The sequence below is a fragment of the Dermacentor andersoni genome, chromosome 5 (genome assembly GCF_023375885.2).
Source record: "Dermacentor andersoni chromosome 5, qqDerAnde1_hic_scaffold, whole genome shotgun sequence".
In the NCBI taxonomy this organism is placed as follows: Eukaryota; Metazoa; Arthropoda; class Arachnida; order Ixodida; family Ixodidae; genus Dermacentor; species Dermacentor andersoni.
The window spans coordinates 100,173,232-100,196,230 of NC_092818.1; the positions used below are offsets into that span (position 1 = coordinate 100,173,232).

Sequence of the window (22,999 nt, forward strand, 5' to 3'; positions counted from 1 at the left end):
TGTCATATGCTTGAGAACAGCAAGTGGTGCATTTGTTATAACAAGAAAAAAGAAAGAAAATCAACTGGCGATGCAATGAAGTACACCTCACACATTCAGTGCCGCTGGTTTCTTATCAGCATGTTGCATTTATTGACTCAAGGCACTGTCATGAGCCATGGATGACACACAGGTAGGCAGGAGAAACACTACAGACATCAGAAACAGGAACTCTCGATTGGGCAGATTTGTGCCCATTAAGCAAGGAGATAACACAACTGTGTGTGATACTGAAACTTTAGCTGGCTTAGCTAGGTGGAATGATGCAGCTTAAGGCCTGCCCCTTTCTATAGGACATCATTGCACATTGTAAACCGACTGGCAATGGTTACGATGATTTAAGAACAGACTACATGCTTCATGCGCATTCTAATGAGAAAATGTGTTTCTATGCTGGAATAATCATGCAAAAGAAACTGATACTGTGAATGTTCCTCATGCAGCAGGTAGAAACATGACAGCTTGCCAAATGCAAAAAACGAAGTGAAGCACATCATAAACAATGAATGCGTGTGAAATATACATCTACCACACAGCCACAGCTTCCTGTGTTGTAGTTGTAGAGCATTTCCCTGTTCATAACACTATGAAGCAAGCTATGTGCTCTATTTAGCTTATGGGAATCATATGGATCTACAGCAGACTTCTTTAACTAAGAGATGTTGCAGTGTATCCAAGCAAATGAGCTTGTTGCAGTTGCTATCACCGAAAAAATAAAGCTACCCCCAGTTTCACCTTATTGACTGGTGGAATTAATTGCATACCTGCACAAATGCAAATGTGCACTTAACTACACAACCTAACCACACCTTTTGAAAGAGGTTGGGATGCTACACCATAAAGCATCAGAGCAAAGCCCCTACACCACCGCATAGAACAAATTCTTTGTCACTCGATAGTTGTCAATACTACTGGCAACTTATGCTGCTGACATGAAAGCCTGCTTGATGATAAGATAAGCTGGACACGACCATCCCGTCCGAGGATCCGATCACTTCATGGTGGGCAATGGTGGCCACCTGCGCCACAACACACCCAAGTTCATGCAAGTGCACATAACAGCAGCCTAATGCGCTTCCACAGTTCTATGTGTTTTTTTTTTTTTTTTCAGGCCATAAAACAAAATACTAGAAAGAAAAAAATTAGTGGCGATGTTGTGGTAACTTGGAAAGAAATTAGTTAACATTGCGTCACACCTCTTTGAGGTCCCAGATCCATGATTTAAACAACATTCACCATGTTGCAAAGTGTTGTTCAGGAGCTCATTTGACTCGCATTTTGCCTCTTCGAGAAGCGACGTGCAACTGACACTGGTCTGGAGCAGGCCACCTTCAGTGATTGCATTATATATATACATATATAGGGAGTCCCAAGCTGTTCAACAAAAAAGAAGAAGAAAACACAGCACAAAATAAAATTTTGAGACCTAGCCATTGGTCATTAGACCTATGACGACTAAACACTAGGGCTTACAATTGTATGTGGCATCATGTTCCTTCTTTTATCTACTTTTTCATTGAACAGCTTGGCTAAGGTTAGCTGGGACACACAACATATCTTTATACACACACACATACATGCCCGCATGCACACTCATCTAAGCTCTCCCATCCCTTCTCTACCTCTACGATATGACCGGCTTCCCACACTTCACACACATACGCTATATTCCACTTTGACACTCCTAACGCTAACACATTAAAACAAACACTTTCACTTTAAGTGTAGATTACGATTATGACACTAGTGCCTGCAGAATTCACACAATAAGCTCTTTAACATCCAGTCTCTCTTGACATCCCATCTACAAAACACATTCTCTCTCTAAATGTTATCTGTCTGCACTACATTTTCTTTTCTTAGCAACACATCATGGATAGAGACCTGAAGCATTTTTTATGCAGTTTCAAAGTGTCTCGAGCTTGAGAGTTTGCCACTGCCATCATCATTCTTCCTCAAGATTATTTCTAACGCATTTTGCTCAACTGAGGTGCAATGCGCACTGATATTCACCGATGTGCATGCATGGCATCGGGGCACCAAACGCAATTGCTTCTGCAATGGAAATTTTTTTTTTTCAAGTTGGGGGTGCCGCCCTTACATGGTGCGGCGATTACACGAGTGGATATGGTAGATGCACCAGATAATTAATTACATTCACTCATTTGTGAGATAGGCATCCTTCGGGAACTGTTTTTCAAAATGCTGAGACAGAAGGCACAGGTGTAGTGGGATTTGGCGAGCTAAGGTTGTGCTGAATTCTTAGGTTGTCACCGAATGCAGCACATCTGGTTGGGTGTTTGCAAATTTGTTAACATGCCATTTAGTAAAACAGCACACAGCAATGGGGCAGAAGGTGCAAATGCCTGACAGCACCAGCTAACACACCAGTGTGCACGGTATGAAAGGTGTTTCACACAGCATCACTTGTATAAGACAGTGGAAGTGACATCCAAACTATCTGTCCATTTAACACTCCTTCTGAAGTCAGTCTTTTATACGTTTGGTCAACCATGGCCTTTGGCTCTTCCACTTTGTATCCCGTAATGCAACTCCTTAACCTTCAGCTTTTTGGCACATGTGTTCCATTCAAACCTTCTGACTTCTCTTGTTTATCCTCATCGTTAACGCACAACTGCCTCATTCACTATACAGCAGTATGCACCACAATGGGTGCCATGAAAGCCACTGCAGTTCTCAACGCTTACATTTTGTCAATTTCGTGGCAGCGCAGTTGGTCGGAGCATCAGATCTTCAGGGAACGGTATCAGGTTCACAACTGACTGCGGTGCTTCCTTTTCTTAAAGCTTTTGCAGACATGCGAGTGGCAGTCAAATAGTTCCCAGAAAGGTGGTTCAGTGTGCTAATGTTACGACCTATGGGGACGCTTACCTAATCACGTTCGAAGTAGCACCTTTGCACGCAAACACACTTACTCCATTGTTCCTTCCATTGTTGAAAGCAGCAGTAGAAGGAATCTGTCGGAGCTTAGCGGTCGCATTCGCTCTGATGTCCTCCATGGTTGCACAACGTATCTCCTCGAGGCTAATTTTCAGAGTAGGGAACAACCAAAAGTCACTTGGAGTGAGATCAGGAGAGTACGATGGTTGAGAGATGACCAGAATGTTACTTTCGGCAAGGAATTGCTGCACAAGTGATGCATGGCTTGGCACATTATCGTGATGCAGACACCACTTGCCTTGGCACTTGTCCCGTCGTGTCCTTCAAACCGCATCGAGCACCCTCTGCAAAACTTGCTCGTAGAAATGGCCAGTAGCAGACTGTCCAGGCAGTATGAACTCATGGTGCACTAAACCGTCAATGTCAAAGAATGAAATGAGCACCACTTTGACTTTGAATCTGGTGATGCACGATTTTTTTGGGTGTGGGAGATGCCGGTGTGTGCCACTCCGATGACTGCTGTTTCGTCACTGGGTCGTAGGCTAACACCCAAGACTCATCATTAATGACGATCTGTTGGAGAAAAGTCGGGTCCTGCATCCTTGCCTCAAACAGCTCGCCAGTAATTGTCATGTGACATTCCATCTAATACATGTTCAGCTGCCCCGGAAAAAACTTCGCACCGACGCGTCTCATCTTCAAATCATTGCGTAAAATGGCATGAATTGATCCGCACGAGGTACCCACTTCTTGCTTTAACTCCTCAATTATCATTCTTCAATCACGGCAAACCAATTGTTCCACTTTGGCAATCATCATTAAGTCGTTTCGGGACATCAACGGTCTCCCGCTGTGCTCGTCATCCTCTAACGTCTCCTGCCCTTTCTTAAACCGTGCAAACCAGTCGTAAACTTCATTTTCTTTTTTAGTGCATTATCAGCGTACACTTGGTGCAGGGCCAATAGCGTCTCTAAAATTGATTTCCCCAATTTGCGTATGAACTTTATGTTCGCACGCTGTTCAAACTGCAACATTGCACCGACCGGCCATCCCTCACGTCCACGTCACACAGCGCAGTAACATGGCTGCGCACTAAACCTGTCCAGACCTGCTTCACCCAAGCACAAACATACCCAGCCCCCTACCCAAGCATGTGCAAGCTATCTCATCGCTCGTTCAGTGTCGGTGAAGCAATTCCGGGAACTTTTTGATTGCTCCTCGTATTTTATTGTAGCCACTGCAACATAATGCAACGATGGCCATAATTTTGTAGCAATACCTTTTTTGATGGTACTCTTCTTTGAACTTCTGGCCAGAGCAATGCTCCATCCCCATTATCGATGAGATCAGCTGACTATGGCAAGAGTGGCATAGAATCAGACGGAAGGCATCGCTACAGAATTGTGGCCCAGGGAGCTACCATGGTGATGGCAACATCATGCAGTGGTGCCACAAATGCAGGTGAAGTGCCCAACAGCAGCTATCACTGCAAAACCTTTGTCTCAGGAAAAGAACACGTAAAATTAAGACAGAATAAGTCAGAAACAGCCAAACTTCATCCCAGTTTCTGTAGACGTTATCGAAACAAAAGGCGCGTACATCAACTCAGCCACTCTACATGCTACACATGCAACTTAGGAGCCTTCCATTATGAATTAAAGTTTCCCACACATTCTGGAACAAGAAGTGCTGAGCTGCGACTCACCGAGAGTGCTTAGGAACTTTCTGACAACTGGAAGGATGACTTTTCTTGAGGCTTGAGTGTTGCCTTGGACAAATGTGATGAGGTGGTCTGTAGACATGTGTGAAACCTGGAGATCCAGTGAAGGGTCTCCCACTGCCAAAAGTGTTGACGTCAGCTGTGGCATGCAAGAAATAAGTATGAAATTAACTTGAGCAAGCATCCTTCACACAAAATGCAGCTGAGGTCAATGGAACAAGGAACAATGAAGTATGGAATCAGCTATGAGCATTAGAATAAATGGGGCACACCACAAAACATAGCTTATTTTCATTAATATAACCACACATTCACTCTAAACACCCATCGTCTACCCACGCTCCCTTACAGAAAGGTTGACATAGCATCAAGAAGAAAAAGTATGCAATTTTATAAACACTCCTCCTGTTATAAACCCTCCTCTTGTAGGGTTTTGCCACTTTACCAAAGTTGTGGCCAAATCTCAAATATTGCAGTGTCATAAACCAGCTCAATTGAGCAAAATAACCATCTGTTATGGCATAGCGGCAGTGGCAGTAGCAGCAGCTCAAAAAACTGCTTGGAGGACTATATACATCGAGCAAGAGCACAAGTGAGCAACAAATTAAAGGAATGTGATGATAGCAGCAACTTTCTTTATCTCGATCATAAATAATGACATTGCACTATGTAATATGCAGGTTTTCTATAAGCAAGCTTTAATTGTTGCTCTAATTCCTATCTTTCATATGCATTGTGAATGCCTCTACAGCAAAGGCCATTAAAACAAATTTGCCTGTGCGAGGAAGGAATTCAAAAGTCCATGATGGCTACTTGTTGCTTTACAAAAAAAATGCATGCAATGTAACAGCACCCCTACTGAGCCGCAGTGCTCATGGGAGCAACAGTCATGGCCACATTAAGGACCAAACATATTCACAAGCAGTAATAACAACCTCATAGCAAAAAAAAAAGCCGAAAAAAAGAAAGGGGGGGGGGAGAGGGGCTGATCTAAATCCACTTTTAGTACCGCCGAATTTTCAGCATTTGCCATCCACTTTATGTTTAAAAAGAGATTGTGAGTATACTCCATTAGTTGCTTCAAGTCTCAAAGCATCATTCAGCTCTCATGAAAGCCACAGTCATAATAGCAGCTACCTATTTTACATGATGAGACATAATGAGGAGTCCATTATGGCATTTCTTTAAAGTGCTGTGGACATATGAGTAACATACTGGCACTTATGATGCAAGGTAAATGAACTGTAATATAAAAAAAGGCTGTGAAATGACCCTTTAGCAACTGAATAATAGAACAATTAAATAAGCTTTCACCAAATATAGAAAACAATTCAGTCAATTCTCACCTTCTTTTTATGTATTCATGACCAAGCAAACAACTAACAGTACAGTGTGACAAGCTTGCACATAAGTTTCGTGCAAAGCATTAACAGCTGTAGATGCGAGTCCTTGATAATTAAAAGACAGACAAATGGCAAATGAACACTGCACATGCAGTGCATGTCTTGTAAGGAGACCAACAGTCAAAATGCATGCTTGTATGCACGGACCTTCAGTAAAGAACAATGTCTGCTACAAAATGTTACTTGGGTGACCAAGACGAGGCAGGTTACCTGCTGCTTGAGCATAATGTCTGAAGAGAAGACTGCCAGCTGCCTCTGAACCGAATTGCTTTTCTCTTCTACAGCTACGGTGAGGATGATGAGGGCACTGTAGCCGTGCGTCTTGCAGAACTTGCCCAGCTCAGCCTCCATTGTGTTCTCCTGACAGATGCTCTGGAGGGAGAGAGATGAAAGGAAAGGATAAACAAGAAGGTTAACCGGAGGATATCTACAGTTGGCTATGCTGTACTAAAGAAGGGGAGAAAGGGTGAAAAGATCAAAGCAAAAAAAATGGGGGGGGGGTCAAGAAGGAACTATCTAAAGCTAGAGAGAGAGAATAAACATTTAATTGGCAAAACAGCCCTCAGTCCAGGGCTCCATTGCCATGCGCGACTTAGCGAGCCCGCTGGATCAGTCGTTGCTGTTCCTGCCGGCTTGCGCTGAGACTCCCAAGAGGAAAGGTTAGTGCATGTGTGCATGCACAAAGTCTACCAAATCACCACACTATCACGCACAGTGTCAGTGTCACATACAGAGACATACAAGATCACATGCTGTAGGAACAAGGGAATCAGATGATACAAAATTAAGATATGTGCACCTGCTGCTCATAAATGGAAAAATGTGTGTGAGAGAGAGAGAGAGAGATGGTACCATAGAAGGTATGTTATTTTATAAATAAAGGTGTTTGGGCCATGCCAAGGCAAGTATGTTCAAAACCGAAAAATATATGCTCACAGGCTAGTGTAGGGGGTATGCACAAAGTACATTTGACACTGCAACACGCTGGCACCTTGACAAAATAGATTTCTTGATAGTGAAAAACAAGCACTACAAACCAGCACAGTTCAACGTAATACATAGTCTCACCTGTCTCCCTCGCAGAAATTTACAACACACCTAATAGAGATGTACACATAAAAAACCATAAAGAACACAAAAAGCTCATCAAATCAAAACAAATCAAACAAATCAAATCAAATCAAACAAGTGGACAGCACACATTGTCTGTCTGTTGCCACATCAGCATTGCAGTAACATCTCTGAACTTACCCAGACTAGGGATCAGATTGTCTGTGAACTCCATCAATCAATCCATCAATCGTTTACATCAATAGTTTTCATTAGGCTTAATGCCCTACACTTAAGCTGTTAGCTCATAGCAACAAGTCCTCATACATCAATTTATTGGTTACAGTGAAGTGAACGCAAAGCTCAGACTTGTCTTCTTTTTTTAAATGGGTGAGCTACAGCTACTATGAAACAACAAGGAATGCAAGATCAGATTTGTGAGTCAGAGCAAACAATTTTTGGTTTGCTTGATATTCAGATGCAATGTTCTGAACATTTGAACTGCTGAGCATGAAAGAGTACAGCATTGTGTGTTCTTGCACCATATCCCCTTCAGTCACGAATTATGTTCGAGTGTCAACAAATGTGTAAAATTTACATAATTTTATGCCAAGGTGCTGGAGGCTCCATAGAAAGCAAGTCAAGGTGGGACGAGAATGACTGTGCATTTTACAGAAAGCCACCATACTTACATGGTAATCATATATTCATTTATTGTACAGTCAGTAATGCTACGTTTCTTCATTAAAAATATTGAATCACCCGCTCGAATTACATGCACAAATTAATTATTTGGCACAAGCATTGCAACAAGGGAAAAATATCTTTCGAAATTATACCAAAACGCCCCACGTCAAACATCCCGTCAAAGATGGCAGTGCCTGCACCAAAGCAGTCATTTAAAGCGATAAATTTCTCTAAAAAATGAAGTGGGTGTACTTTAGGAAAGCAGAACATTCAATTTACTCAATGCTTAATGTTCGCTGTCTATTCCTTGCAACCACTGCACATTAATGGCAAAAATAAGCCCAGTCGATAAACGCGTATGCCGTGACTTAAGGGGATATCTAACTAATCTGACCTATGCAAGGTCTCTAATATCAATGCCCTGCGCAGTGATCCAAGGGGCTGTGACCATCTGCTTGGCTTGGGGTGGTTTCGTTCACATGGCATCACTGATAATGATGGCTCACTGTACCAGGCTGCACAAAGAAATCTAAAAAAAGACAACCTCTACACACATACAAGGCTATGCTTCCATGATATTGTTATAGTACGGTTGAGCTGTTAAGAGAATGGTTCCAGCATTAGCCGTCACGGCAAAGATAACATGGCACACATTCACTGGCAGCTAAGCACAGGAGCTACTGCGGCTTAGGTAGACAGCAAATAAGTGAATTTGCTACAAGCTGTAAATTGAAACTATGACTTCCCCACATGGGTTATAACAAGGCTTCACTACTTTCACAATATGCACATCACATACCTTTAATTCTCCAGGTACCGACGATATCGCTATGCGTTTTGCCGATGAGCAGACAGCCTTGAGGTCCTTGCGAAGGAGCTCATCCAAACACAAGCCTGCAAACATTTTAAGTCACACACTTTGTAACACCGAGGCTTTCACAGAGTAGCTAAGCACAGTGGCAAATGCCCTAAGTGACTATGCAAGATTAATTTAGGACATTACTTGGCATATCGCGAAACATGCTTCACTTTATTTTTCAGTTCCAACAGTTTCAGGTGCAACGAAATTTTTCTGTGTTGTTTATTTCACTGAAGAACCAAAAAATCTGTGTATATTATTACCACACATTGAAATGCACCATTCTAGAAAGCTGGAATGCTTTTCTTTCAAGCTGGCATTGGCGTCAATGACTGTCTTGTGCTGTCATACTGTCTTGTATTGTGCTTGAAATGGATGTCAAATTAATGTGAAAAAGAACATGTCCCCAGACATTGACCACCTGAAGGCTCCATTCGATATGCTAGCATCTGCTGTCAATTCTCTCACTCACAGTTGTGCACCACTGCCAGGCAACGATATAACCTAGCAACATGAACTCCTTATGAAATGCACACCCTTGTCACTTAATGCTCTCTAGCAGCTTCTCTCAATTGTGCCTCCCTAGAAGCCACAAAGGTCACATGACAACACTCCAGCACTTTCCCTCACTATTCTCTCTCTCACCCATGGCTTTGCACCAATATTTTTTTTTTTACCGCACTTTCTTAAGCCACGACCAGGCCATCAGTATATCACTAAGTGGTTTTCAACAGTAGCAACTGTAGCGAGATAGCATCTATAGAGGGGCATGGAGGTGAAGCAGAGGTAGCTCTAGCTGGTTCACAAGATGCCCATACAATCCAGAATTTGCACACATGCGAGGACTTATGCAGTCAAACCTCAATATAATGAAGTCATACTTGCAGTGAAAAACATTTACTTACAAGTTTGGTTAGGTTGAGGTTTGAAAATTTCAGCATTAGAAGTTATTTCAAAGGTTCCCAGAGCACTTCCAGTGGATAGTATCCTGTCAGTAAGCGCTATAACAAATTATCAAAAGAAGGTTTGGCCATAATTGTGCGATTATGAGTGCCGGTGCATGTGTTACAGATTGCTCCGAGAGCAATGCATCGGCATGACTCGCAACATCTAAGATTTGAATGCGACTCTTCGTGTGGTGCCGGAAATCTTGGGATGTCATGGTTGACCGCGCTTAGTGCCCACAGCCATCATCAGGTGGTGCATACAAATTATTTAAAAAAGTGTAAAAAGCATATGGAGATTCGTGCTCCCCAAGAAAAATAAGGTTGCAGTTTCGCCGGAAAGGCAAAGCATTGATAGCGATAGTGAAAAGCAGTGAAGAGACTGCACGAAGTACGGCTTGTAGTTTTACTGGCCATGTAAACGGCACTAAACATTCGCTTACTATAATTAAATTTACAAGCATTGTTTCATGTGCACACAGGCAAACATGAACACATCTCACTCGATGACATGAAGCTGTCGCAATGCTGTCGTGACAAACAGCGTCAGCAACAGGAAGCAAGCGCTTAGTGCTGCCTGTTGCTTCACCGCATCTCATAAACTTGAGATTGCATGGCCTGTAATACTAGGTGCACAGGAACACAGTGTGCATCAAAGCACCAGCCATCTCAGCTTGCCCACGATCTTTGCACCGGCCGCAAATTGTCTCCAAGGTCCGGTGCGTGGCCTACATAAGCACTCAGCCATGCGCGGCCATGGCCAGGGTAGAGGTGGAGCCACGCACTCACCTGCCCCCTCCCACTTAAGATGCCCTAGCGCACACTTCACTCCAAGCTGCCCCATGGCATCTGCAAATTCTTTAATAACACAACACTCCTATGTGTGCATCCTATGCACTCCTCTGCACTCCTATGCACTCCTATGTGCACTCCTATGTGTGCATGCTTTGAAGAGCCCAATTGTACCGTCTGCATGACAGCGTTTTTGCCACTCAGGCTTTTCACATGAAAGGATGCGTGCAAATAAATACTTGTGCCTTGGCTCACAATTTCAGTGTTTTACTACAGTGACTAACTATAGAGGCGCCAAGTACTACATGCTTGAAATGGCTGATAACTTCGTTGAATTGAAACAGTGTCATAAAATTACTTTGTTGAATGTTAAATCGCAAAAAACAGGAACATGCTTTTCAATAGAACTAAGATCGGTAAATGAAAACAGTTGATTACATAGCAGATTTTGTTACATCAAAGTTTGACTATCATATGGTCTATCAGTCCATCATAGCACATAAAAAGAGAGCTTTCGATAAGGGGGACGCAAGAATTGGAGCCCCCTAGCGCTTGGGGCCCCAACACCTGCATCTTCCTAATCTAGAACTCTAACGTCTATCATACAGGCCTTGTAGACCTCTGAAGCAACACAGGTGTAGCCTTCTGCACCAACTACCTATGAGAGCACTGACCCAGAAAATTTTTTTCATACTGCATTTTAATCTGTCAAACATCTAGTGCAGCCCTTGCCTCTCCATAAAATAACCTTGTGCAAAACTTCACGACACGTGCCAATTCCATAAAAGAAGATAGTCAAGCTTGTTCTCAAACTACCGTCAACATGTAGAGGTGAGTGCATTAGTGAGAATGGAAATGTGGCACCCGACTGCACCACCGCACTCCATTTCCACTCGTAGTAGAAGGCCTTCCTTTGTTTAAACACCTCAAGACTAAGATAAGCTTGAAGGACACAGCAGCACAAAAGCTAAAACAGGATAGTTCATTTAATTCATTGTTTCAAACTGACACAAGTTAAGAACGCAAACTACTACACAAATTTTGTCTGCAGGTAGGACTTCATGGAAATTCAAAGCACACTGCAGAGAAGCTACACAGAAAAGCAAGCTTTGCATTGTAGGGAAGCCACTACTAAACACCAAGAATTCAAGATTTCTTCAGCATCAAGCAATGTTCAGAACTCATTTTTGTACCTTGCACTACTGTTGCATAACCGCTGCAAGTGGTAATCTAACCTGCAACCAAACGTTCAGCAGGGCAACGTCCCCACCTCTAAGCAACCGTGGCAAGTTGACGTACAAGTCCGGCCGTCTGGATAGTGTGCAGAGATACCCACTGGCAGAAGAGAATAAGGGCCACATATACCCAGCAACTCACCGTCAACATTGGACTTTGCCCTGCAAAGCGGCTTGAAGACTTCCTCTTTGCTCAGCTCGGGAAGCAACACCTGCAATTTGGACACCATTTCCAAGTCCTTGGCTGTTGTTTTCCGTGCAGACTCTGAGAGGCACACCGTGTCCAGAAGGATTGTGCCTAAAACACAACCCAAGCCCACTTAATGCAATGCCACATAAACAACCTTCGGTACTAGGCAAATCATGCAACCACTGAGCAAATGACATAGTTTTCGTATTATTTAGGCATTCCCGCTCAGGTGAAAATATCTCACAAGTTAAATGTTTTAACATGCAATTCGCGACTTAAACAGTAAGGTATTTGTGTTTTTTCTCATTTCTGGTTGTCTGAAATGGTAATTTATATTATTCTGCAGAAAGAAGCACTGGCATGTACTATCAAGCTCAATATGAGTTGCAACAATATATAAACCCGCCACCTTTTCTTTCACTAAGAAAAACGACAAGTGGCATTTTTCTTGTAAATGGGGTGCTACCAGCAATTAAAATGGCATTTAGTTCCACAATTTCCTTTATCGAAACTGACATACTGTCCCGGAGCTTCTTAACTGCAACTCACATCGAGAGTGATAGTATATCTTAAAGCAAAAACGTACAAAAGGCAGCACTGCTGCTAAAGTGGCCAAGTACAGTGTAATGCTTACCATAAAGCAAGAGAGCAACTTGAGGGCTGAGGAGCTCTGGCTTAGAGTGCAAAACTTTCTCAGCTACCAGAGTGCAGCATGATCCAACCATTTCAACAGTCTTGTCGCACCTATGAGTCAACGTGGATGAATATAAAAATTTGCAAATTTAACAAACAGAAACAGAGATACATGGCACACACCCTTCTGTAGTGCTAAACAAGTAAGCATGGTCACATTCACTGGAGCAGTATACACTTTTCCAAAAAGGTTTGAAGGGTTTCTCTGACATTTTTCAGTCTTTCAATGGTCCTTTTAGGTTAGCATCTGTTTTCTTTTACACATGCTAGACAATCTTGTTTTCCAATAGCTGCAGAAAAGGTGGTGCTTCTCAGATCAACCGATTAAGCATCAGCATGAATTCCAATACGGCACAAACACCTAGAATTTTGAACATTAAATGCAGAATAAAATGGATAAGAAACCAGCGGAAACACACGAGAGACCGGATAAAGAAGACAACGGAACTAGTTGGGCAATCCCATACCCCGGCTGTGTCCGCACATTGCTGTTCGCACGGCTGAGTGCATACGTTGTTTGCGCAAGCGAAATGTGGCCTGCTGGCAGGTATATTTCGTTATTCAAGATTCCAGCTAGTCACATCATCTTCATCAGATCTCTTGAGTGTTTCTACTGGACAGAATCTTTAAAACCCCTTGTGGCAGACATCACAATTCTAGTCCTCAAGCTAGATTACTCAAAGAGGTGGACATTATTTGCATGATAAATTGAAATGCATAACCAACTAAATAACAAAATTTCACTAATTCGGTTTGAACTAATTACTTTTTAGCACATATTGCAATTTACACATTGTAGCCACCAAGTTCGCAAGGCATATCCACGTGGAATGAATTCTCAGGATGGCACCAGTCTTCAATATACCTATTCATTCATAAAGTGCGTGACGAAGTAAATTTGCATTCCAGTTATTTTTGCACTTCAATGTGTAAAACAGCATTTTGTAGAAAAAGTAAGTGGGACAGCGCAATCTTCCTGCAAGTTTGACAGTGAATATCTCGAAAGCAGTGCCATCCTCAGAATTCATTCCAAATAGATAAGCCTTGCAATGTTACTGGCTACAACTCAAATTGCTATATGTGCCATAAAGGAGTGAGATAATATTTAATTAGTAACATTTGTTAATTAGTCAATTATGTATTACAATTTATGCTGCAAGTAATGTCTGCATCTTCAAGCAATCCAGTTTAATTATTAGAATTTTGCTATATGCCACAGGAAATTTCAAGCACAATTAAGCACAAATTACTAATGCCAACAAAGTCTGTATCTCAGCTACAGATAAAAAATACTTTTTATCATGCTAAGCAGTCTTACGTAGCAAAAGCTTTCAGGTGTGTTCACACCGACATCCTTCCAAAGCACCATTTTAATTCATTTGCCAGGAAAGGTCAATTATTAATCAAGAATATGAAAGCTAAGTTTCCCTATCTTTAATTGCACCCATAAACCTCAGTGCTCATATGCTGATGTACCACGGATTTTGAAGTATTTTCTCGCAATTGGGCCACTCTGGCACATGAGAAGTTGCTGAAACGTTTTAGTTGAGCGTTTGGTTCTTTTAAATTCCAAATGCGATCCTTATTTATTGACAGGCCCACACAGAGACTGTAAAAATCAATGACATCAAGGGGTGCTGATGTGGGAACACCAGGAAGACATCATTACCTGTCTTTCGCTCCAGCATCTTTTCTGGCTTAAGAATCCTTCTCTGAGGCAAAGAGTGGCCATTTTTCCACTGCTGAAGCGTAATTTAGTAATAAAGTTTTTCATATATCGCCTTAGTGACTGACCCTTCAAGGAAATGAGTAAAATGACAGATACAAACCTGTGAGATGTTTCCAATCTGTGGTGGTCAATGATCTCCTGGACTGCTGCCTGCAAGTCAGCATCTTCTTTGGGCAAAAGATTGTGATCCACTAGAGTCAGTGACAACTTTGACTGAGAGTGAAGTTTCTGTGAACAAAAAAGAAAGAAAAGGGGGATAGAATAAGACTATATTAAATAATCTTCTTTCCCCAGCAAGTCTTCATTCAACAGATTTTTCACAAACGGTTTACTTAAACACTTCACAAGTGTAGCTTTTCAGAAATTATTAAGACACAGTGCAAAGGACCACCTCCTCTTTTGCTAGGCTGTAAAAGTATAAGATGGAATTCCAAGCAAAACAGATACTTCAAGGTATTCATGCTGAAGATCGAGTGCAGGGCATTTATGTAGCGCTGTCACTGTTTTAATTGTCAGCTGGAGCAGATGTTTAGAAGTGCACATATGAGTAAAAAAGAAGTTTATTGCTCCTCGGAATAAAAATCTTTACTTCATACTGAAATTTCTTCGTATCAAAAGTAAACTATATAATCTATAAGGAGTGCTAAAAATTATTTAAAAAAAAAGAAAATTGTAAAAAACAGGCTGCACAATTGAAAACTGATTATATGCTCGTTGCATATCCATCACAAGGAATGCAAGATCGTGGACCTATATATATAATCTAAAAAATTATCCTCCTTTCACCGTTATTCTTTCCCAATTTTTCTTTTCTTTTGGGGGGGGGGGGTATTTTCGTCTGCTTCTTTATTACCATTTCTACCCCTAAACTATGTTCCTGTCTGGAACTCAACTTATACTAACCAACACATTTAAAGCCACTATCACTTTCACTTGAGTTCGCTTTCTCGATTCAACGCGTGGGACCCGTATACCTGCTGAACTACACTGAACTTGCTAGGAGCCGCAAAGCACCACTGAAAAGATTTAGCTCAGTTGTTTGCGACACCTGGCAGAAAGCCAGCCACGCGGAATGCGCGCAGATATCATTTTATGGCGTGAATATGGCACAACGGGAACAGGCGAACACGAACGACGTCCGCCTCGCAGTGGGCGTGACGACCGGCATTACCTTCAAGTCGATTTCGTCCCGGCAGACCAGGGTGTCGAGAGAAATGTCCACTTGTTCGAAGAAATACGTGATCTCCGTCCGTAGCGTGACGTCCTTCCTCGCAATGTTAAGTACGGGCACGACGAGTAACGTCGCGACCGGCTGAAGCTGAAAGTAAAAACAGGTTTCGTTATGCAGTACACGATATGCGCTACGCTAAACACACCGGAAGAACCACGCGCAGCACACGGCGGACCGTGTTCTAATCGAGTTATTTGCAGAGTATTTAAAAGCAAACACTTCTTACTTCATGTAGCAGGTACGCAGTGACGATAGCAGACACGGCGGAATCCAAATCGCAGGCTTCGTTTCCGAGGACGACATGCACTTTAGTGAAAGTGTCGAGCTTTTCCTGGAGAGATTACGAAAGTGAATGTTAGTTCGTGACCCATGAAACACGCATAGACGTTTCGCCGCTAAAGCTCGGCGCAATACTAAAATTTAGCCTGACTAGCGACAGCAGGTTTTTAGTGCAAAAACAGCGAAGAGGCCGTGGGTAGCTCATGCCTGCCGATCAAACTGGGGCATCGCAAGAGAAGCGGACAGCCGGAGAACCAACTGCGCACATTGAATCGACAAAATATTGGCCCAGTCCGCGCTCAGCTATATACGTCAAACAAAATATTTGGGCCAACGCGCCTAGAGAGCGGGACAATTAATACGCGGACGGCATGAAGTTAAATGTGCAAATCAGCCGCGAAACGTAAATACAGCTGATCAAGGAAACGCCACCTGCTATCAAGCTAACTTACCAAGTTACGCTTGCTCTCCAAGAGGAACCGATCCATACTGTGGGTCGTAAATGTCAAACTGTATCTAACCAAAGGGGGTAAAAAGCAAAAGAGAACCTTAACATGAGCCTAACATCCGCATCATCATTGCGAAAAGGTGAAGAGTCAACTCGCGGCCATTTCCGAATGGAGCAATGCAGCGCGCAACATCGGCCGCGCTAAATACAACCGCTAGTTGTAACGCTGCGCCGCAGCCCGTTGGTAACATAACCACAAACTGATATTCATAATTTAAGCCAAACAGGCATAAAATGTTAGCCAGTTTTCTAAATGGTGATGTACTTTGCGCTCAATAAGTACTGAAGTTCTCTAAAAGTGCAGAAGGTTGGGAACTATTTCTTTACGCCACAGCACAGGGTATCGGTAGTCGCTTTGAATAGAAGCGCGGCAACCAGCTGCACCGTTGAAAGCGCGCGCTGGGCCGCTGCCAATACTCCAGAAGAGCTCAAATTTGACGCAAAAGTCCGCTGTTTCTAAGACGTACCTTTCAATTCTCAGGAATAAAACAATCGCAGTCATGATCCGTAGAAATCGTGGTCAGCCGGGCAGCGTTTTCTAGTAACACGGTTCTAATCTACTATACGTTGCACGCATTATATGCTAGTGCACTCGTACAACGGCTCCTTTTTTAAAACCATTTTAGCAATTACCTTTGAAAGATAGCTTAGCAATTAACAAAGGAATCGCATGCCATGTTCCAAGTGCGACGTTTGTTATGTCCACGTTTTTACAGACCATACACTAGCACTTATGCCTTCGCACTACTGCTTTAACGTTTAACTGCTTCAGGCCACCTTATTATAGGCTGTGTACAGACCGAATCGAAAGGAAGGTCACACAAATGTCAGTTTTACGGCACGTTTATTGACAAGGTAATGCAACAATGTGAATGACAAGAATACAATGGGAATGCATGGCTGCAAGATGTCCCAGGTCCATGGTGTCAGCCTATTCTGTCTTGACTTTCAAGGAGGACGATGCTGTTTCCCCTAACAACCTGCAAAAATTGCACAATGCAGGCCACTTGTTAGAATCAAAGCCAAAACTCTGCGCAAGTGGAATACTTACCACCATACCAATGTTGTGCTTCTCTCCTCCCTTTGTTTCCTCAACAGTCTCATCGAGGACGAGGTTCATGAACGGATCAAAACCACGCAGGATTCCGGTGACGACACGGCTGCCATTGAGCCTCACTACATGTGAAAAATGAACAATGTCCTTGACACCAAATTCATTTACTTGATAAAAATACTATGCTAGTTCACGAATTTATTATAGACAGTTTCTGAAGAACATAATGTCTGTCTGTTCTTTATAACACAACAAACAGCGGCAGAATGCGACTAAGACGGGACAAACAGACGACAGGGGCACTGACTTCGTAAATGAGTAACCCCACCACTCACACATGGCCAAGATCCCCCCCTTATGAATGTAAGCATTTCTTCACATGGGTGCTTTTTACTTCTTCAGAGGTTTTTTGCCTATATCTTTCACCAACACACCATAAACTTTAGGTGGAGGTCAGCACCTACATCGTCCGCTTGCCTTGCTCTCATTCTTGGACAGTTTACCATATCGTGTCGTCATATCAACAAGTCTGGTTAACAACCATTCTGAAAACATTAGTTTAGCAAGGTAAAAGGGCAGAAGGACTTCCACACCTAGTGGTAGGCTGCAATGGCACAAAGCAAAATAAAGGAAAAATAATTTAATCAAGGGGCTCGAAGTCCTAAACGATCAATCTGGTTATAAGAGCCAGCCGAATAAATTTTACCGCCCTTGGAGTTCTCCCACGTGCACACACAAAATTGAACACAAGTATTTTTGCATTCTGCCAGACTCGAATGTGGCCGCTGCAGCTTACATCAGCAAAGAGTTGCGACCTAATTGTATTAAACACTGACACAGCACAGCTCTTAAAGGTATCAAGACTACAATAAATACAAAGATAAAAATTCTGGTAGAACCTATTTCAACATGAATGTAGACGTTAATATGATTAGCATTGAAGAAATGGAGTGACACACCGTATTGCCAACGCCGAAACATGTCATGCACGAGGCATATATGCCACCGGGCTCCTCTCGCACACTTTCCACTAGACATGCTACGCTATCAAGCGGCAGCGCCGCAAGGTCGGCATGTGGCGTGTGTGAATGCAGACAAGATTGTCTGAATATATACTACACAGGTTCAATTCCATGCAGCACTGGATAAATTTCAAAGGACTTTTTTGTCACTGAACAGCAGCACATGCCCAGTCATCCACATTGGTTCAAATCCATTCCCTCAGCCCAACGCTCTATCCACTAGACCATGGACCACCCAGTGACAAAAGTTAGCAGGAAACCGATTAGAGACACCGATACAGATAGCTACCAGAACATGCATGAAGCATCCTAAGAACGCTAATCGCATTAACAGAAAACAACTGAAGTTTGGAACCTGTGCTTCCACTGTAGGTGAGAAATAGAGGTCTTGAGGTCAATTTGAACAGTGGCTTACACATCCCAAATGCATGTTTTACTTATAGTTACCACATGGCTCATGTACAAATCATAAGTTTTCGCTTGTCCACACACATACTACCCTTTACGGAATAGTGTGTTACGGGAGCAAAATGTGAGCAGCCAGGTTGGCGACGTAGACTTTAACCAGAGAAGACACAGAGCTATTATTGCAGTAACCAACTATTTGGCTAAAGCATCGGCAGCCATGTGATCTCGACGTTCAATTCCTATCCTCCACTGATGAGAACACCCATGCATACAAGAAAATTTCTAATGCATTATAGCTTGTTGGACAAAGCGTCACAAGCTGTCGCTACCAGTGTTGTTACTGCTAAAGCACCTCCAACCACATGCAATTTGGTCGGCAGAAATTTGTATGGAGGGGGCTTACTGCCATCCACACTTCCGGTAACCCACTACCCTATAAAGGATAATACACATGTGGACAAATGAAAGCTCTCTAAACTGTCTTGAATATTTGCCAATCACGTAAGGATAATAGCAAGAGGGCACTTACAAAAGTAAGAGCCATAATTGACATGGAGTTCACTAGTCAACTGGTTTGGTGGTCAAAGATAATTTGGGAGTTGCAGAACAATTTGAAGACAATTGCCAAAGAGAAAAGGCGAAATAATATACAGGCCAAGAAGCCAGAAGAATCAGCTACTTCAATTCCTGGCAGTTTACTGGACTGGAAAAAGTAGGCAGCCAAGTTGCACGAAATGCCTATAAAGCAAGACACATCATTACAATGAGTATCCGGTTTATGCTTGATTTGTACATCAATTATCCTGTTTGGAGTCCTGATTAGCCAATTTCTCATACAAAAACATTTATGTGGTTTAGTTGGCAATGTTTCCAATTTCTCTTTCTTTGTTTTCACGTCCATGGCATTGTATTATCAGAGACTATCTTTTGTAGAGGGCAATAGGCGCACTCTCAGAGCCAATAATGGTGGGCTCAGTTGCTGGTCGGCGAAAACATATGCGCAGAGGGGCCGTCATGCATGCATCTCTGTCAAGGTAATCGACCATGCAGCCTTTCTGTGATGTCGTCCAGGCATCCACTCACACAGACGCCCCAAGCGGCAGTGAACAAGTACTGTTGGCATCACCTGGTGGCATGCCTATTTATACAGGTGTCACCATGATTAAACAGGGTTTGTACAAGGGGTTCTTCGACTGTTCACTTCTCTTTCCTTCCATGTTGTCGGCCGACGGCCTGCGGCGCGATCCCCCTTGTTCTACAGCGGCACCTCCTCCGCCGCCCGGGCTGCTGTCGACGACATAACAATTGGCAACGAGGTGAAAGGGTCTTCTACTGCTGCGGGCACTACTTCCAAATCTTACCACTGCTTGACACTGCTGCTTCGAATTATACTCCTGCGATGGACACCAGGGACTTTGCTGCTACTGAGACACATACCTGCACTACCTTTACTACTGCTGCTGCAACGCGTCCAAGTTGCTGCCCGTGCTGTTTATGAAGAACATCCTGCTATATACTACTGTGAAGACTTACACTACGGGCTTCAGACACTACTACGGAAACGTGTCCATACTTACTGAGAACACTTCTTCGGACTTAGAACGGCTCACACACTACGCGGACACTAACCCTACTTTGAACGTGTCTGCTGAGACACTACTGCTGATACCCGGGCTTGTCCTTTCTGCTACTGCTTCGGACCATGGGTGCTGAACGCTGCAGGGCATTTCATCAATGCTGACGTGAACTTCAACACTGCCAAGGCAGACCGCTCCAACTACCGAGACCTAGGACATTGCAATCTTACCTGCACTCCAGAGTATTCCTACTCAAATGACGACCCTGTTCGACCTAGAAGCATGCTTTGTGGGATTCCACCGCCACCTCTTCTGCAGACGCCGGGTCCGCCCCCCATAACATGGGCAAAATGGTGTCGCATTTTCCAAGTCTATGTGGAACTGGCCGGAGACACTACTCCCGATTTCAAAAAGAGGATTCTTCCGACCGCCCTGGGGGTTGAAGGCCTGCACACATATTTCGAGCTTGAGAAGGCCCAGATGCAGGCGCGGAAGACTAAAAACTAATCGATAGAGTGGAGTCCGCGGACGTGTACAAGGAGATGCTAAAGATGCTGGAGCAACGCTTCGTAATAATATTCAGTGAATCATCAGCAAGGAAGGAGGAGCAGAGTGGTCAGAACTTGGGGCAATTTACAACCACGCAGGTGAATTCAATTGGATACCGCTGCCGAGTAGAACCAAGATAACGGTCGATGGCACGAGCGGCATCCCTGGCTGGAACCCGGTAGGAGCCAATATAGCGAGCGCCTGGCCCAACCATCAATCACCTGCTACAGCTGCGGGTTTAGGTATCACCTCGAAAATTCCCCGACCTGCCCAGCTCAAGACGCAGTTTGTTTCAACTGTGGAAAATGGTGGCACAGAATCCGTGTGCCGCTCCACTGCACTGGCATCAAGAAACAACATCATCAGAACGCAAGACACCAACGCTCGAGAGACGCCTACAGTCCTCAGCGTCTCGTGTACAGGGGCCCCACAAGTGCCGAGCATCCTGAGGAGACGCATTCGGGTGCCCACTCGACCACGCCTAGTCCTCCGACACCGTCTCTTCTGAGCCTAGCTCCTATGAGGCCTACCCCAATGCCTACGTCCATGAAACATACTTTTTCAATGCCTACTTCTCCGAAGAATACTTCTATGTATACACCTCCGTTACTTGCTTCGAGGCACATTCCCCAACCATGTTCTCTCGAGAGGGGAGAAGAGGCGACGCAGTTCACTTCGCTGCCGGACTTGTCAGGCAACAGATCAACCGTGCCAGATGTGGCGCCTGTGGACTTGTACTGTGCCAGACGTCTATGGATGCCATGCGGTCGCGTACGACACAGCCTTCCGAGACAACGGGCTCATGCGCTCACATCCCATGCTACTGCCGATGGACGCCGGTCCACAGTGTCCACATTATTACGTGAATCACAGGACGCTGCTACTACTTGTTCACCGCTTCGAGCGTCAGCTAGAACTCGATGAACAAGTGGGGCCTGGGGTTTTCGACTTGCGAATGCATGAACACTTGCGGTTTGTGCAGAGGACTTGGATGGATGGGCAAAAAGATGCCGGAAGGCTTCGAATCTGTTTGGGCACCACATTACTTGATCATACTGTGTACTTTTTATTTGTGTGCTGTGTACTTTCTCTGTAGTGTATACATGGTTGCCGTGTTGTGTGCTGCTACCATTTACACTTATGTTCTTTTCAAGAGAGGGATGATGTGATGTCGTCCATGCATTCACCGACAGGGACGCCCCAAGCAGCAGTGAACAAGCACTGTTGGCGTCACCTGGTGGCATGCCTATTTATACAGGTGCCACCGTGATTAAACGGTAGATGGTACGAGGGGTTCTTCAACTGTTCACTTGTCTTTCCTTCCACGCTGTCGGCCGACAGCCTTCGGCGCGATCCCCCAGTTTTTCTACGGCGGCACCTCCGCCGCCGCCCGGGCCGCCGTCGAGGACATAACGCTTTCTACAACTTAAAGCTGCGCAGTAAGAATTACTCAACCCAAACACATCATCATCATTTTAAGAAAACGTGGAAAATTAGTAATCAAAAACCCCATTTGATTTTGATCTCAATAATGCAATTTGTTCGCACCGACTGGAATCTTGTGCCAAACAACGTTAATTTATGCATTAATGTAAGGCAACAAATGAGGTTACGGTGTGGCAAACCATTCGCACAGTGGGATGTCACAAGACGCATGCCTGTGTAGTGAAAGAACGCACGCTTTACAAGACACGACAAAGTTAACTTACATGACAGCTTCTTGTCCATGTACCTGAAATGAAAAAGAAAGTTAGCATAGAAAATTACATCAAAACTCACGCATAAACTAGACAATATATGAATAGCCTAGGTCAAATTAGCAGAACAGTAAGCGCGTATCGTTGAACGCTATCTGTTGCTGCCGGCGTTCCACGGACACATTTAGCCGTCGGTGCAGTTATATATGACAGTTGTAACTTACTTCTTCAGCTCTGGAGGATGCGCCTTGCTCATTTTGGTTTACTGTGTCAGGAATGACTACACGAAAACGTTTGCAGCCGGCGAATTTAACAACCACGCAGCTTTTTAATCACGTTGACAACGCAAGGCGAGCGTTGACCCACGGTGACTAGCATAAAACCTCGGTGTCGCCGTGTTTATCCGACCATAATTTATCTAATTCATCTCGA

The 22,999-nt window shown here is 43.7% G+C and overlaps 2 protein-coding genes across 5 annotated transcripts in view; both read right to left on the bottom strand.

Annotated features, from left to right (window-relative positions):
* LOC126530954 (uncharacterized) overlaps nt 1–16,406 on the bottom strand; it is a 64,706-nt gene extending 48,300 nt beyond the window's left edge. For 2 of the 4 annotated variants that reach the window (XM_050178286.3, XM_050178288.3), the window contains exons 1-9: nt 16,205–16,406; nt 15,700–15,804; nt 15,414–15,560; nt 14,343–14,470; nt 12,455–12,564; nt 11,773–11,928; nt 8,600–8,694; nt 6,274–6,435; nt 4,646–4,799 (exon numbers count right to left, since the gene is read on the bottom strand). In XM_050178286.3, coding sequence (XP_050034243.2) covers nt 4,646–4,799; nt 6,274–6,435; nt 8,600–8,694; nt 11,773–11,928; nt 12,455–12,564; nt 14,343–14,470; nt 15,414–15,560; nt 15,700–15,804; nt 16,205–16,240 — 1,093 coding nt within the window. In that variant the 5' untranslated portion in view covers nt 16,241–16,406. The remainder of the gene's footprint in view (nt 1–4,645; nt 4,800–6,273; nt 6,436–8,599; nt 8,695–11,772; nt 11,929–12,454; nt 12,565–14,342; nt 14,471–15,413; nt 15,561–15,699; nt 15,805–16,204) is intronic. The other 2 variants (XM_050178287.3, XM_050178289.3) reach the window with 2 other exon arrangements.
* A 681-nt stretch (nt 16,407–17,087) lies between these two features.
* Nucleotides 17,088–22,943, bottom strand: SNRPG (small nuclear ribonucleoprotein G). The gene is made up of 4 exons (XM_050178305.3): nt 22,792–22,943; nt 22,580–22,602; nt 17,312–17,436; nt 17,088–17,240 (listed from the first exon to the last, which is right to left on the bottom strand). The coding sequence occupies exons 1-4, from the start codon at nt 22,821–22,823 to the stop codon at nt 17,187–17,189; spliced, it is 234 nt and encodes a 77-aa protein (XP_050034262.1). The 5' UTR covers nt 22,824–22,943; the 3' UTR covers nt 17,088–17,186.
* Between the last annotated feature and the right edge of the window lie 56 nt (nt 22,944–22,999).